The 16,051-nt window shown below is 38.7% G+C and overlaps 1 protein-coding gene across 1 annotated transcript; it reads right to left on the reverse strand.

Moving 5' to 3' along the window:
• Window positions 2,627-15,482, reverse strand: LOC109838376. The gene is made up of 2 exons (XM_020406826.1): window positions 15,371-15,482; window positions 2,627-3,297 (listed from the first exon to the last, which is right to left on the reverse strand). The coding sequence occupies exons 1-2, from the start codon at window positions 15,480-15,482 to the stop codon at window positions 2,627-2,629; spliced, it is 783 nt and encodes a 260-aa protein (XP_020262415.1).

Raw genomic sequence — 16,051 nt, forward strand, 5'->3', positions numbered from 1 at the left:
TTCATAGTTTTAGGGGGAGTTTTCATGTTTGGTTTCAAACAAAGAGTTTCATATTTTTCTGTTTTAGGGGTAGTTTTTGGATTACCTGATCTTTTTCATGTATGTGTAACTGTAGGTGCTACTTGCATTATATATGATACATGTCATATGATTATCTTGAACTGTATATATATCTCATTATATATTTTTACTTTCCAGATTTTAAATTTTGAGTTTTACTATTATCAAAATGGAGAGATTGTTAGAACTTTGTTCAGGTATAATGTTGTATGTTAAATATCTATTTTTTGATAAATAACTGATTCTCGTTTGGTACTAATTAGTTTGTACGGTGATATATTTCAAGAAGAAACAGATACGAATAAGGTATGACCCGAAACGATGCAAAATTAACACGATAGTTGATATCAGCCTATTAGATCTCGAGGCACAATCGGTGGTCAAAAAAGTCATTGATGGGCTGTAATCAACAATATATATTTTCTATAAACAAGAAATTGATCTATTGATGGACTGCTGTCAACTATGCTCGCTTTAATCATCGATGGATTAAGGTCAACAATTTATAAATTTTAGAAATCAGAAATTAAATAATCGATGGACTATAGGGAACTATTGATGATCATCAACAACCAATCGATGGTCAAGTTTATCCATCAACGATTTGAACGTGTTTTGATAGGTTTTAGGATTCTATCTCAGTCGTTTATTGACAGATTTGATCTCCTATTAGAACTCTGACTAGAGAAACTCTTTCCAATTCAATAATAAGAGGGATTGATGATGAGATTAACAACAATAAGAACGAGAAAAAGTGAGGCTATTTGCATAAGATTGAGAGATCAAATTCTAGGGTTTGAGAGAGTTTGAGTTTGAGAATTTGATTCTCTGAGCCTCATTCAATATTTTCTCATCGCGCTCAATATTGAAAAACTGTCTTAATAAGGAGGAGTGCCCTTTTGTGTTCAACATCAACATCTCTTCTTCATGAATCATTATCAACATTGATTTGAAGAATAATTTATTTTAAAATGATTGTAAGATCTTTTCAATTATGCTTTAATTATTTTTAGGGTTAGTTTTATATTTCAAACTTGCAAGTTTGATGGCTACTTAAGTCGAGGTAATTTAGGTTTGACGTGCTTAAGCAAGGATAATTGAATGTGGCTAGGTAGCGCTAGTTTTCTTCTGATCATTGTGAGGAGTTAGACATCTCGACTAGTTTGGGGTAGATTTTATGGTCTTGTTTATAAAAATCTATTGAATCGGGTTGTGATTCAGTGATAACTCCGGTCATTGTAAGAAGGCCCTTCACGAGAAGGAAGAGTGAACATAGGATTTTGATCTGGACTAATATAAGAACCTCGTATGTTACTGTGTTGGTTGGTTTCAGTTTTTCCTATGTTTTATTTTCGCTGTATATTCTAGGTTTATCCAAAAAATTATAGCAACCCTATTCAACCCCCAAACTTGTATCCCATTTCCAATAGGCATAATGAGCAGGGAACTTGCATGCTGAGGGCTTAGAGGTAGCTGATGCCTACTTCGACCTGATCCTTGTGATTCTCAATATTGTAATATTGAAATAGTATATTGAGGGGATTAGGCCATCTCCAACGCATCGCACCAAAATGGTGCAAATTTTGTACCAAAATGGTGCAAAAGCCACATCAAACAGTAATTCATCTCTAACCCACTGCACCATTTTTTACACAAAAAAAGAATATTCTTAGTATATTCATTTTTATCTTCTTTTATATTATTATTTTTTATTCCTTATATTTTTAACTATTTCAACAATTAACCCCACATATCAAATTTTATTTTTTTCACATATTTTTTCAAAAAAATGATTTATTATTTAAAAAATTAAACAAATAAAACAATAAAATATTATTTTATTAATTAAAATAACTTGATTAATAAAATATTATATTTTTATTATTTATATTGCTAAAATATTATATTTAAGAACACAACAGAAAATAAAATACAAGAAAATAATTAAACATTAATAATAATGTAAAAATTACAAATTCAATGTGCACTTAACTATCTGAATTAGTGTATTCCTCCCATAGATGATCTATCAATGCATTACGAAGCGTAATATGGGCATCTTTATCCTTGATTTGTCTGTAACGTGCAATAAATTAGTTAAATCTTGTAGTTTCATCTACTACAATATCAACTTCTGGTGTTGGTGCTTCCCTCACTTCTTGAATTGGTGTATAAAAATCACGTTCATCCTTGATTATCATATTATGTATAATAATGCATGCAATCATTATGTCATGTAACACATGTTTTTTCCAAAAATGTGCTGATCCTGCGACAATTGCAAATCATGATTGGAGAACTCCGAACGCACGTTCTACATCTTTTCTACATGCTTTCTGTTTCATGGCAAAATATTTTTTTCTTCCTACCTTGTGGCTATTGGATTGTTTGTATAATAGTAGCCCATTTTGGATATATACCATCAGCTAAATAATAACTCTTTTCCTTGAATAACATAATGAGCGTGAGGAGCAATACCTTGAGCTAGATTAGAGAAAAGATTAGATGACTCCAGCACATTCATATCATTATTGGTACCTGGTATACCAAAATATGCGTGCCATATTCAAAGATCATAATCTACTACAGTTTCAAGGATAATAGTTGGTGACCCACTATGTCCCGCGTATTGCCCAGACCATGCCGTTAGATAAATTTTCCATTTCCAATGCATACAATCAAGACTTCCTAACATTCTTGGAAAACCATATTTTTTACCAATATAGAGTAGCCTAGCAATATCATTAGCATTAGGTGTTCGTAGATACCTCTCTGCGAATATCTCCACCATAGCATGACAAAATTTTGTCATACTTTCAATTGCTGTTGACTCACTTATATTAACGTATTTGTCCGTAGCATCAACTGGTAGATCGTATGCCAACATACGAAAAACAACTGTTACTTTCTGGAACTGTGATAATCCCATTCTACCAAGTTCATCACTTTGTTGTTGGAAGTAATAGTCATGATCTTTCACTGCATCAACAATACAAAGGAACAAACTTCGAGACATCTGATATCGACGATGAAACATATCTTCACCAAAACATGGATTATCGGCAAAGTAATCTATGGTGAAATTCTGATGCGCAGTTTCTCGATCGCGGTTGATCACTGCATGACTGGGAATCGAGCCACCATGGATCGGTTGGTAGTTTTGTTGACGTAAATTGTTAGCGAGGATTATATTTTTGTTAATGTACTCACGAATTACTTCTTCAGTTTCATCAATCTCTGCAATGATATTTTTCAAAAAATTATCATCATCCGAAGATGAAGATGATGATAAATATGATGGACCTCCAGCATCAAAATTCATTTTTAAAGTAAGAAAAGAATGACTGAAGTATGCAGAAATGGAGAATAATAATTTTAACACAACAACGAATAATTGTGTGGAGGAATAATTTTAACACAACAACGAATAATTGTGTGGAGGAACCTAATCTAGTATGCTATTTATAAAACTTTGGTTAGCTGTATACGTTGAATAATGTGTAAAGCTGAGCTGAGTTTAGGAAATGATTTCCAACTGTTATCAATTTGTCACAAAATTCAATGAATGCTTAGCTATATACATCAGACAATGTGTAAAGCTGAGCTGATTTCAGAAATTGATTCCCACTCATATAAAGTTTTCACACAATTTAATGAATGCTTAGTTGGATACGTTGGACAATGTGTAAAGCTGAGCTGATTTCAGAAAATGATTCCCATTCATATAAAGTTTTCACATAATTCAATGAATGCTTAGCTGTATACGTTGGACAATGTGTAAAGCTGAGCTGATTTTAGAAAATAATTATAGGCGTCAAAAATTGCCTATAGATCATCACACACAACTAAAGATGGAGAAAAAGCGATACATTATCATCTGAGTTACAGAGGATCGTCCAAAACTAAATATCAACTAAGGAATGTATCAAAAGTGCATCACACGAGTTTCGAGGCACAAAACTTGCATTGAAGGCATAAAAGGGATTCATAGTTTCTGAGACAGTCCTAACTGTCTCAGAAACTATAAAGAGGACAATAGCTTCTAAGACACATACAACTATCTCGGAAGCATGAAGAGAGTCCACCACTTCTGAGACACTCCTAACTGTCTCGGAAGCATGAAGAGAGTCCAACACTTCCGAGACAATCCTAACTGTCTCAGAAGTTAAGGAGAGAAGAATGGCAGTTTTCTCGAGATTTGTGCATGCCACGCGGCTTCATAACTACCAAAGATCGTGTTCGAATGTGGGGAAGACGTTACAAGCGGAAATCACATCAATAACTGCCCAATAAGGGAATTAAAACTTGTTTAAAGTAGTTACAAAACGGCTGAGGAGAGTCACATTTTCAAGACAGTTGTAACTGTCTCGGAAATGGAAAGCAACCTATGCTTCCGAGATAGTTACAACTGTCTTGGAAATAGGAGTTCCCCGAGATGATTTATTTTCAACTTTTGATGGAAGTTATTATTTCTAAAGGCTATAAATACCCCCTAGGACCATTACTAACGAGGATCCAAGCAAATAGAGCAGATTAAGCAGAGAGACATGAGCAATTTGGTAAATTCCAAGCAAGAAAGAGAGAGTCTTTATCATGTGCAAGTCTTTTTCAGAGTTCTTGTGATTTCTTAAGATCTCAGCTTTAACTTGATCTTAAGAAGAGTATTAATCTTACTTCGATAAGATATTCACTTCCTTTTCTTACTTCTAAATGAAGCAAGAATTCCCAAATAGCCTTCACGGTTCAATCTAAATATGTGATTCGGTGGTCCACGGGCTAACGCACCCCCAGCACAGGCAAAGATCCCACATAAGCAGTGATCCAAAACGATCATGCGTGTGTTTTTAAGGAGCATCTGTAATTTTATTTTGTTGTAAAGCATAGTTTTATAAAGTACGAAACTCACTCTTCTGTATTCATTATAATCGATAAATAATTATAATGAATTCTACAACAAAACTTGTTCCTGACGCAAACACGCTGGCGACCACAGTGGGAGCCAATGATCTTGCTACCGAGATCGTCGTGTCACAGCCGATCAAGATACTAGTTGAATCCATGGTCGAGGATGAGTTCAACCAAACTAAGTTTGAGGAATATCTATTCTCATCCTCTTCAAGATCTTCCTTATCCCGCAAGTGCAGGAGGATCTCACCATTGAAGAAGGCTAACACGCCAAAGAAGGTCCAAGATGAAGACTCTCATCCAATCATTGCCGAGGCCTCCCCTCGCAACATTTTCCCCGCGACCCCTAAAACCAGAAACCCTGCTCACGACGATTCCTCCCTAATTAAGGAATCCTTTGATCGAAGTTTGCCAACTCTGACGAAGAGGTCTCGTCAGAGACAAGCTAACATCTTGCTTGTCAGCTCGCTAAGGCCTTAGAACAGGTCGATAGGATTCAATACTACATGAACTTAGAGTCTAGGATTCATCATGCAACTAAATCACGTCAACATCAAGTTTCTGACATGTCCTCCAAGTCATTAACCGAAGAGTGAGTTCTCATCAAGAGGACTCGTTCGACGAGGGAAGAACGCATCAAAAAACATCATGCAGGTGTCACACAAGCTTACGCTCTTAGAAAGAAGGAAACAGTGCCCAAAGAATCACCAAGAACATGCAAAGTTTGGACCCCAAAGTTCGTACTTGTGTGAAAATCAAATTTGGTGGCAACAGGGAGTGTCCCCTTTAGCCGAGACACATGCCAGTGTCTCGGCCAAAGTACACTTGTCCGAGATATACTAGCCAGTGTCTCGGACAAAGCAGCCATGTCCGAGACACTGACCAGTGTCTCGGCCAAAGGAAAATTCCCGAGGCTATTCCCTAAACTTCGTCAACGTCTGTTTCTCATTCGTCTACTGTAATTACATCTGATACATCATCAGTCAAGCCTTGCATTACTCCTGACCTACCAAACTTCAAAATCACAATGGTGGATCGCCTTGGTCCTTTGCATGAAGATCGAGGAAAAGCTCTAGTCAAGAAATGCTTGGATTTGGTGAACAAAATCCAAATGACTCGTCAGGTTATGGGTTGTACGCGTCCTCCCACCAACCCAAAGCAATCCTAAGTTGGGAAAATCCTGATTTCCACCCGCTTAGAGGTTCATATCGAAACTCAGAAGGCCGTTAAGACTCAACACCCACAAAAGGGTGGTTCTAAACATACGACTCCTGAGAATGTTGACAAGACTTTACATTTTCAGAAGAAGACGTTTCCACCAAAAGACAGCGTTATACCTGGGAGGTCACACCAACAGACGATAGGGTGCTCCGACAATCATACCGATGAGTTGTACTATCAAACTGGGGGTGTAAACAAATCTCAAAAGAGGATTGTCTGAGAAATAAGCTCTCATTGTTCCTATCAGTAATTCATTAGAGCAGTACTATCGAAATGTGACTACTCTAAGCAAGAAGTTATCCCGCAAAGAGTCTTAGTGTTCCAAAAGCTTTTTATTGAAATGTTGAAGCCCAAGCCGGACATTTCCGCAAGAGAAGATCAGTTGTCCAAGATGACGAATTCCCTGAAATCACCATCAACATGGCTAATAAAGAAAAATCTAAGCGGTATTCAAGTGAATCAAATCCCGACTTTTCCCTGGGAGTAAAAGTCAATCCAAGAATTGCTCAACGGATGTCTCAACTCTAGTTAGGAACTATCAGACGTAGAGATTACAAGAGAATGCATGAAGGAATGTCCTCGGAGGATGAACTTTTGGACACTTGTTCTGCGATTGCTTCTGATGATACAATGTCTAGCACGGGGCAAACCAAAGAAGTGTTCACAATCACTCCTGATCTGTTTGCTCAAATGCTTCAAGAAGCTCTAGCCAAGCAACATGAAGAAATTAGAGCTAAGATGAAGACGGAAATGGAGTTGGCTATCCAACAAATAAGAGAATTGCAAGCTCAATGACATCAACCTCCTGAGTCTATTCAGCGAGCTAAATCTAGCCATCACACTCAGAATGTTGTAGATGACAGTGATCTAGAAGTGGATGAAGTTATTATGGCTGACACACCTCCTAATAACAATAACACTAGGGGTGGTTCAACGGATCCTCTCAACAATAATATTAGGCGTGGTTCAATTGCACCACTCAAAAACACCGGGGGTGACCCAATTGCTTCTGCTCAACATCACTCGAAGAGAGATGAAGGTGATGACGAGATGATGAAAGAGCTAGAGAAAAAGGTAAATGCATTGATGTCCACTCAGGAAGTAAAGAAGATGGGTATTCCATGTCCCTATCCAAGAGAATGAGATTCAATTCCGTATCTGGCAAAATTCAATCTGATTAACTTCACACGGTTTGAGGGGAAGAGATTGCCTAATTAGCACTTGATTTATTTTAAGTCTCATTTAGGCATGATCTCTAGAAACGAGGCTTTGATGGTCCGGTCATTTGTTGGCACCCTTCGTAGGGCCGCCTTCGATTGGTATCGACGTCTCAAGCCTGAGAGGTCAACTGCTAGGATGACATGAAAAGTTTGTTCCTCAGCAATTTCTTTGATGATAACACCGAAGTGTCAATCGGAACCCTTCTGGATGAGAAGCAAAAAGATGGAGAGTTAGTCGACAATTTTGTTAAGCATTTTCATAACAAGGTAATGAATTACAGAGATGCTATCATAGAGGAGTTCATCCTGCAGACATACCACAACAATCTCTCCATTAATGTCCTGGAAGCCCTGGGGGTCGTACCTTCAGTCACTTGGAAAGAGTTAAAACTACGCGACGAACAAGCTGAACGCTTTTTTTAAAAGAAAGAAAGATAAGAGAATCCAACCGATGATACCTGTAATCGTTGTGAACACCAATCAAACATCACAACAGCAACCCGGGAGGCAACAGAAGACTCCTGATCTGAATCCCCCAAAAGAGTATTCTTTCGAAGATAATGAAGTTCCAGCCATCTTAAAATACCTCCTCGCCAACGACAAAATCAAGCTACCACCTATTAAAGACAAGGAGAGAGCTAAGAGGATTATGAATCCAAACTACTGTGCACCACAGAAGGGTTCTTCATCCCACCAAGGTTTGCTTTGGTCTCAAAAACAAAATCCAAATCTTAATTGACTCCGGTGTCATAATGGCAAAACAAGCCAAATAAGGACGCCATATGACTCCAAAAAGTATAAGAGTATAAACTACTTCTCACTTTCCTCTGACGGGTATATGAGGTTAAACTACTTTCCTTATTTCCAACAACGGGAAGTTCTTAGAGAATACTAGTCTTAATATTCTTAAGGATAACCCAATAATGTGGCTGAATATAATTGGATTCATATTTGCCAAAGAGCTGGGGGTGGTATACCTCAATATATTCCAATGGGAAGTTCCTGGAGAATACTATACATGGTATATTTTAAGGATAACCCCAAACCGATTGATTATTCAAGGTGAAAACCAATCATCAGAATAATTTATTCTTAATCATGATCAAGAATCTTCCACTATGGCTATTTAATCATTTTCAAGATGATTAAAACCCTCCTACTCTGACTTTTGAAGCACTCTTTCGTTGAGATGAGATTCAATGACTTCATCGAGATAATCTTCCCTCACAAAACTCAAACAGAGTAATTGTGGAGTGCTTAATGATTCACAATCCTCCACCATAAAATCCCTCACTGATCAAATTAATTAATGGTAGGTCCACCGAAATTCTTCACGATTAAATCCATTCGAACTCCCATTGTGTCTAAGCCCTTAACACTCCTACTGTTGAAGTCTTGACATGATGTCCAAAATTTTAATCTGCTAATCCATAGCGATTATCAAACCCCTTCGTGTTAAATCCTAGCCACTTGACATCGAAAACCCCCACCAAGTGATTTGTACAAGTCAACATTCTCAATATTATTTGTATCCTACTCCCACTTCTTATTTGGTCAAATATTTAAACAGTTAGGACCAAAGCCAAAATCCCCTCTCGATTCCTTCCATGAATGAGAGGATCACTTATAAATTGAGCGATCAAACCTTTAAACAGTCAGGATCGTCTTAAATTCCTATTTGGTCAAACCTTTAAACAGTTAGCACCAAAGCCAAAATTCCCTCTTGATTCTTTCCATGAATGAGAGGTCCACAAATTGAATAATCAAACCTTTTAACAGTTAGGATCATCTCAAATTCCCATTTGGTCATAAATCCAAAATCCCCTCTCGATTCCTTCTATGAACGAGAGGTCCACAAATTGAACGATCAAACCTTTTAACAGTTAGGATCGTCTCAAACTCTTATTTGGTCAAACCTTTGAACATTTAGGGCCAAAGCCAAAATCTCCTCTCGATTCCTTCCATGAACGAGAGGTCCACTCAAATTAGATGGTTAAACCTTTAAACAGTTACAATTGTTCCAATCTCATTCGGTCAAACCTTTAAACAGTTAGGACCAAAGCCAAAATCCCCTCTCGATTCCTTCCATGAATGAGAGGTCTACAAATTGAACGATCAAACCTTTAAATAGTTAGGATCCTCTCAAATCCCCACTCGGTCAAACCTTTAAACAGTTAGGACCAAATCGGAATCACCTCTCAATAAATGAAAGGTTTTCACACATTCCCCACTTGGTCAAACCTTTAAACAGTTAGGACTAAAATTGGAATTCTATAGTGATAAATGAGAAACCCACTTTTTGATTGGATAATCAAATCTTTTAACAGTTAGGGTTATCTAAATCTTCTTTATTCTCGGAGTGGAGATCCCACTCTTATTTTCACCCTTCAGATTCTCAAAGTGGAAATCCTACTTTGAGTTTTTTTGCAGTAGGAGATAGAATATAAAATTATTCTTCTCTAGATAGGTTCATCTCTACCAATAAAAAAGAGACCAGGAGATAGAATATAAAGTTCTTCCTCTCTAGTATCAGGTTCATCTTTACTGTTTGTGGGAAAATTTGTAGTAAAAGAAACAAAAGAAAATTTTGATTTGTATTCCTTCAATCTCAGTTACAATTAGATTTCCTGGTTACAAAAGAGAAGAGAATGATCTGTATTCTCCCCTTTGTTTAATTCTGGGTTCTTCACGGTGGCGATGAGATGCCTCCCTCAAATGCTCGCGTCGAGTTTGCTTCTCGTTGACGATCCGAACGTCTTGTTTCACTGGAACGATGTCTTCTCCTCACAGTTTGACGCTGTGGAGAACTTGCTAAGCAAGTTTTAGAACTCTGAACGAGTTTAGAAGAACTTTGTGAAAGAGCTGATTTGAACCAAAAATCGGTTAATAAGCCAAGGCCAGAAGACTCTCTGTTGTCGAAGTTGAAGATGATCTTCGTTAGAGGATGATGGTGATCTCCTCAAAAGCTCACCCAAGGATCTCTCCTATTGCTGCCAAGCCGAAGGGTCAATCCGAGCCAAGAAGTTCCAACCCTTAACTCAGTTGAGTTTCTTCTTATTTATAGGGGATTAAGGGGGTGTAACCGCCCCTTAAATCACTCCTAAGTGGGGTGTAACCATCCCCAAATCATGGGAAACAGTTTTGGAACTGTTCAAAAGTTTAAGGGGTGCAATACCCCCTAAAATCTCTCCATAATGGGGTGTGACCGACCCCATTAAGTGGAGATACAGTTTTAAAACCGTATAGGTTCTGTTTGAACCAGTCAAACACAAAAAAAAACACAGGTCTGACCCTCACATTTTGATGTTGCAACGCAGGTCTGACTCCGGTGTTTTGATGTTGACACGCGGGGAGAACCTCCGCATTTTGGTGTTGCAACGCAGGTCAGACTCTAGCGTTTTGTTGCTGACACACAGGGAGGACCTCCGTGTTTTGGTGTTGACACATGGGGAGGACCTCTGCGTTTTGTTCTAGGAGTTTGGAACGCGGCCACGAGCTATGCGTTTTGTATCTGGGACGCATAGTTGAGCTCCGCGTCTGAATTTGAAGAGACCGTCGATTTGTAGTCTCTTTTGCTAGAGCGTTGCAAAGATCACCATATTGTAATCTTCATCTTGGCTCCTTGAAAATATGAGAGTCTCCCGATGTTGATTGTGAAGGCTGTTGATTAGAGCTTTCATCGGTTGCCGTGAAGGTCGTCAGATTGTAACCTTCATCGATCTATGTGAAAATCTTCAAATTGTAACCTTCTGGAAGTCGTTAGATTATAACCTCCATCATCGGTGTTTGATGGGGGATCAGCTATCTATTGTGATTTTTAGATAGCCTACAGAACCCCCTCCAAAGTTTTTGAAAGTTCGCGGTTGACTGGGACAAATTTTCGGAATACTTTGGATCTCAACTCTGATCTTGGAGCTGTTGATTCCTTATCGTAAAGGAGTCGTGGAATACTTTGGATCTCAACTCTGATCTTGGAGCTGTTGATTCCTTATCGTAAAGGAGTCGTTCTCTGCATTCGCTTTGAATGCATCTTGGTTGACGAGATTTGCCCTACAAGACCTGTGTGAAGGTATGCATCACAATCCTACTTCTGGAATGCGGAGGATGAACCCTGTATTTTGAACTTGAGACGCGGGTCTCACCCTTGCATGTTGAATTTGGAACACGGGTATGACCTCGGCGTTTGGTTTTTGCATCGCGGGTCTGACCTTAACGTTTTGACTTAAGACATGGAAGTGGCTTCCGTGCATTTTTAACTAAGTCTTTGAGACTTGTCTTTAGCTTATCTGTTTCAAGTCTCGGCTCACATCCATTAAGATACTAGACCTACGAACATGCATAGGATTTTTGGCAAATCTTCAGCCATCAACGGATTTGATAAGCCTTTACCGACTACCGTTTGAGTCGGGCTAGCATGTGAATTATTTGAATCCGTTTCACATGTAACGTTGTTCTAAGAGAATGAACCCTCTTAGACTTGATGCTATGATTTTGAATACATAGACTTTGTCATTTTCACGAAAAAAGACTAATCGGTAACGCGTGTTAGGCGTAGACTTATCTCTAATTAGGGATCGAGATAAAGTCCCCCATGCATGCAAGGCATGTGTTATTAATAACAACCTATCACGATGTTGAATACGTGGGCTTTGCCATTATTGTGGGAATAGGCTACATGGCAGCATGTGTTAGATGCAGACTTATCTCTAATTAGGTATCAAGATAAAGTCCCGCATGCATAAAGGCATAGATTTTAGTGCTACGATGTTGAATGTGTAGACTTTATCATTATTACGGGAATGAATCATCCGGCAACGCGTATTAGGCGTTGACTTATCCCTACTTAGGATTTGGGATAAAATTCCCCATACATGCAAGGTATGGATTCAGAGATTATTAATTTAATGATAATCACTGGCTATGATATTAAATACGTAGACTTTGTCATTATTTCTTCTTGTGTTACTTGAAACACTAAAAGAAAGTTGGAAGCACCAGAGATGTAATATTAACTTTGCATGAATTTCCACTTAAAATGAAATTCAGAAATTTTCTTTATTATCACTAGGATAATTCTAGAAAATATTTAATTCGCTAGGGATTTTATAATGAAAACTTGCTATTCTTATTAAAAAAAGATTAACAAGTTCATTGGGGGATTTGACTGTTAGAGGTGTGATGTTAACCTAACAGTATTTTATGGGCCTATCGCTCTATTGAAGAGAGTCGATAAGTTGGTTTGATTGTCAGAGGTGTGATGTTAACTTGACTAAAGTTTATGGACCTATCGCTCTATTAAGGAGAGTCGATAAGTTGATTTTGTCAGAGGTGTGATATTAATGTGATAAGAAGAATATTACGATTGGGGTAATTTTGAGGACCTATCGCTTTATTGACGAGAGTCGATAAGTGGATTGTCAGAGGTTTGGTGTTAACATGACGGAATGTGTTGCGATCGGAGCAACTTTGTGGACTTATCATCCTATTGAAGAGGATTGATAAGTGAGTTGTCAGAGGTATGATGTTAACGTGACAGGAATGTGTTGCGATCGGAGCAACTTTGTGGACTTATCATCCTATTAAAGAGGATTGATAAGTGGGTTGTCAGAGGTATGATGTTAACGTGACAGGAATGTGTTGCAATCGGAGCAACTTTATGGACTTATCATCCTATTGAAGAGGATTGATAAGTGGGTTGTCAGAGGTATGATGTTAACATGATAGGAATGTGTTGTGATCGGAGCAACTTTGTGGACTTATCATCCTATTAAAGAAAATTGATAAGTAGGTTGTCAGAGGTGTTTGATATTAACGTGATAAGAGAATGTGTACTTGTGACTTGCACAAGATTTTGGGAATTAGCGTCTCGCGGGGGAAACTTGCTAGGTGAGTTTATCATCAGAAGTGATGAATTTTGATGCTTGTGATTTGAATAAGATTTTGAAGACTTAGTATCTTGCTGGGGAAGATTACGATTTGCGCAATTTTGAGCACCTATCATCCTATTGGTAAGGATTGATAAGTTGATTATCAGAGGTGTATGTTGTTAACGTGACAAATTGGTAGTAATGCGAGTTGAATGCATACTCTGTGGGGATGATGATTGTCAGAAGTGTAATGTTAACTCAACGATGTGAAAGATTTGTTACTCTTAATCCGATGGATTCCAAGTAACCAACCCCCAGTCTTGATTAAGACTTAGCAGGGGAATAAAAAGAGGTAGACAAGGCACATCGCCTAGTGGGGCACTATCCATGAAATCAAAATAGAGGCATATCACCTGGTAGGCCATTATCTGATGAGTTTGACTATCAGAGGTAATTGTTAACGTGATAGTTTTGTGGACCTATCATCCTATTGAAGAGGTTTGGCGAATTGATAGACTATCAAAGGTAACTGTTAACGTGATAGTTTTGTGGACCTGCCATCCTATTGAAGAGGATTGGCAAACCGATGGACTATCAGAGGTAAATGTTAACGTGATAGTTTTGTGGTCCTGCCATCCTATTGAAGAGGATTGGCAAGCCGATGGACTATCAGAGGTAAATGTTAACGTGATAGTTTTGTGGTCCTGCCATCCTATTAAAGAGGATTTACAAGCCGATGGACCATCAGAGGTAAATATTAACGTGATAGTTTTGTGGTCCTGCCATCCTATTGAAGAGGATTGGCAAGTTGAGAGACTATCGGAGGTAACTGTTAACGTGATAGTTTTGTGATCCTGCCATCCTATTGAAGAGGATTGGCAGATTAAGCGACTATCAGATGTAACTGTTAACGTGATAGTTTTGTGGTTCTGCCATCCTATTGAAGAGGATTGGCAGATTGAGGGACTATCAGAGGTAACTGTTAACATGATAGTTTTGTGGTCCTGTCATCCTATTAAAGAGGATTAACAAGCCGATGGACTATCAGAGGTAGATATTAATGTGATAGTTTTATGGATCTGCCATCCTATTAAAGCGGATTGGCAGATTAAGGGACTATCAGAGGTAACTGTTAACGTGATAGTTTTGTGGTCCTGTCATCCTATTGAAGAGGATTGACAAGCCGATGGACTATCAGAGGTAGATATTAACGTGATAGTTTTATGGATCTGCCATCCTATTGAAGCAGATTGGCAGATTGATAGACTATCAGAGGTGATCATTAACGTGATAGTTTTGGTAGACTTCGTGATTGACAGAGGTATTCTATTAAACATGACAACTCAGAAAATTTATTATTCATAATCCGATGAACTACAAATAAACCAACCCCCAGTCTTGAACAAGTGTAGGGGAAAAAAGGAGCAGACATGACACATCACCTAATGGGCCACTATCTAACGAGTTTGACTATCAAAGGTAATTATTAACGTGATAGTTATTGTAGACCCTGGCATCCTACTAAAGAGGATTAGCTTTAGTGGCCGTAGTATTTTCCCTTTCTGACTGAGAAGATTGGGCTTGGTCCGATTGCTCAAGCTGATCCTGCCTATTTTGATCTTCAGCTTTGATCCTGACAATAATATTTTGAGCCTATTCACCTTAAGAGATTAGTTGTCTCCAAGAACGATATTCTGTAACTCCTATTCAGGCTAGGAGGTCGGTCTGCAAGTTGTGTCGACAGGTCTCTACTAAGGTAGATTGTGTCATACCTAACGAACACCGGAGAGCCATGCTTCGGAACCTCTTGACGAAGGATTTGATGGACTCCTTCTTCTTCTGCTTAGTGGCGAGAAGGGTATGGATGGAGACTTCTGTATTCCCTTTAAAGAATCTTAACACGAAGAGTCTCTCTAGATCCGCCCACTTTTGGATACATCCGGTAGGCAGTTTTCTGAACCATTCAAATGCAACTCCCTTGAGGGTGCTAATGAACAGTCGAGCCAGTATAGCATCGTTTGATATCACATTCCAAGTCTGTGACTTGAAATGATAGATATGTTAGTTCGGTGATCCCATGCCGTCAAAAGTTTGTACCATCGGGATAAGGGGCTGCATTCCATTCGGCAGAATAGGGCCTGACAACTCCCTCATCTTGGAGCTCGCTTCTGTCAGCAATGGTATTGAGGCGGGCATCCAATTCTTCCATTTTGGCAGACTAGAGATTCTGCTTGTTCTCCGTCTCTCTTCCTTCATCATAGGAAGATTCCAGATTGTGGGCTTCTTGGTCAGAAGTAGTGTCATCAACCTCTTTTTCCTTCCCTTTGCTTGTGTGAAGTCGGGATGAAGACGTTCTTCCTCTTCGGGAAGATTCTTGCCTAGGTGGCGAATCTGTCTTCTGAGATTTGGCCTTATCTGCGACGATTTGAGTCAACAGGGCCAAGAGTTCATTGATGGCCTCCTGCTGAGATTTGAGCATGGCCTCCTGCTTATCAAGTCTCTTTGCGAGATCTTCATGATTTCCCATTATATAAGCGGAGCTCTCATGTTCAACAAAGAGCTTGATGATTGGGACTCTGCAATGGCTGAGTGTTCATCATCGGAATTGGTTCATCTGGCTAACCTCCAATAGTTGACAGGGGGAATGGCTCCCGTTCGAGTCCGAGTGTGTCAGTAGACTCCTTCAAACTTGTTAGTGATTTCTCTAACGGTCGGTGAACGACTTATCTCAGAGTCATTGGAACTAGGACCTGAGACTTTCCCTCTGCCGATCACATT

Source organism: Asparagus officinalis, chromosome 4 (genome assembly GCF_001876935.1).
Source record: "Asparagus officinalis chromosome 4, Aspof.V1, whole genome shotgun sequence".
NCBI lineage: Eukaryota > Viridiplantae > Streptophyta > Magnoliopsida > Asparagales > Asparagaceae > Asparagus > Asparagus officinalis.

Excerpts from the sequence above, each read along its gene's own strand:
- LOC109838376 (XM_020406826.1), bottom strand. The coding sequence starts at position 15,482 with ATGGAAGAATTGGATGCCCGCCTCAATACCATTGCTGACAGAAGCGAG. Across the intron at positions 3,298-15,370 it reads TGCAGCCCCTTATCCCGATG|AGATTGATGAAACTGAAGAA; the intron begins GTACAAACTTTT and ends ATATCATTGCAG.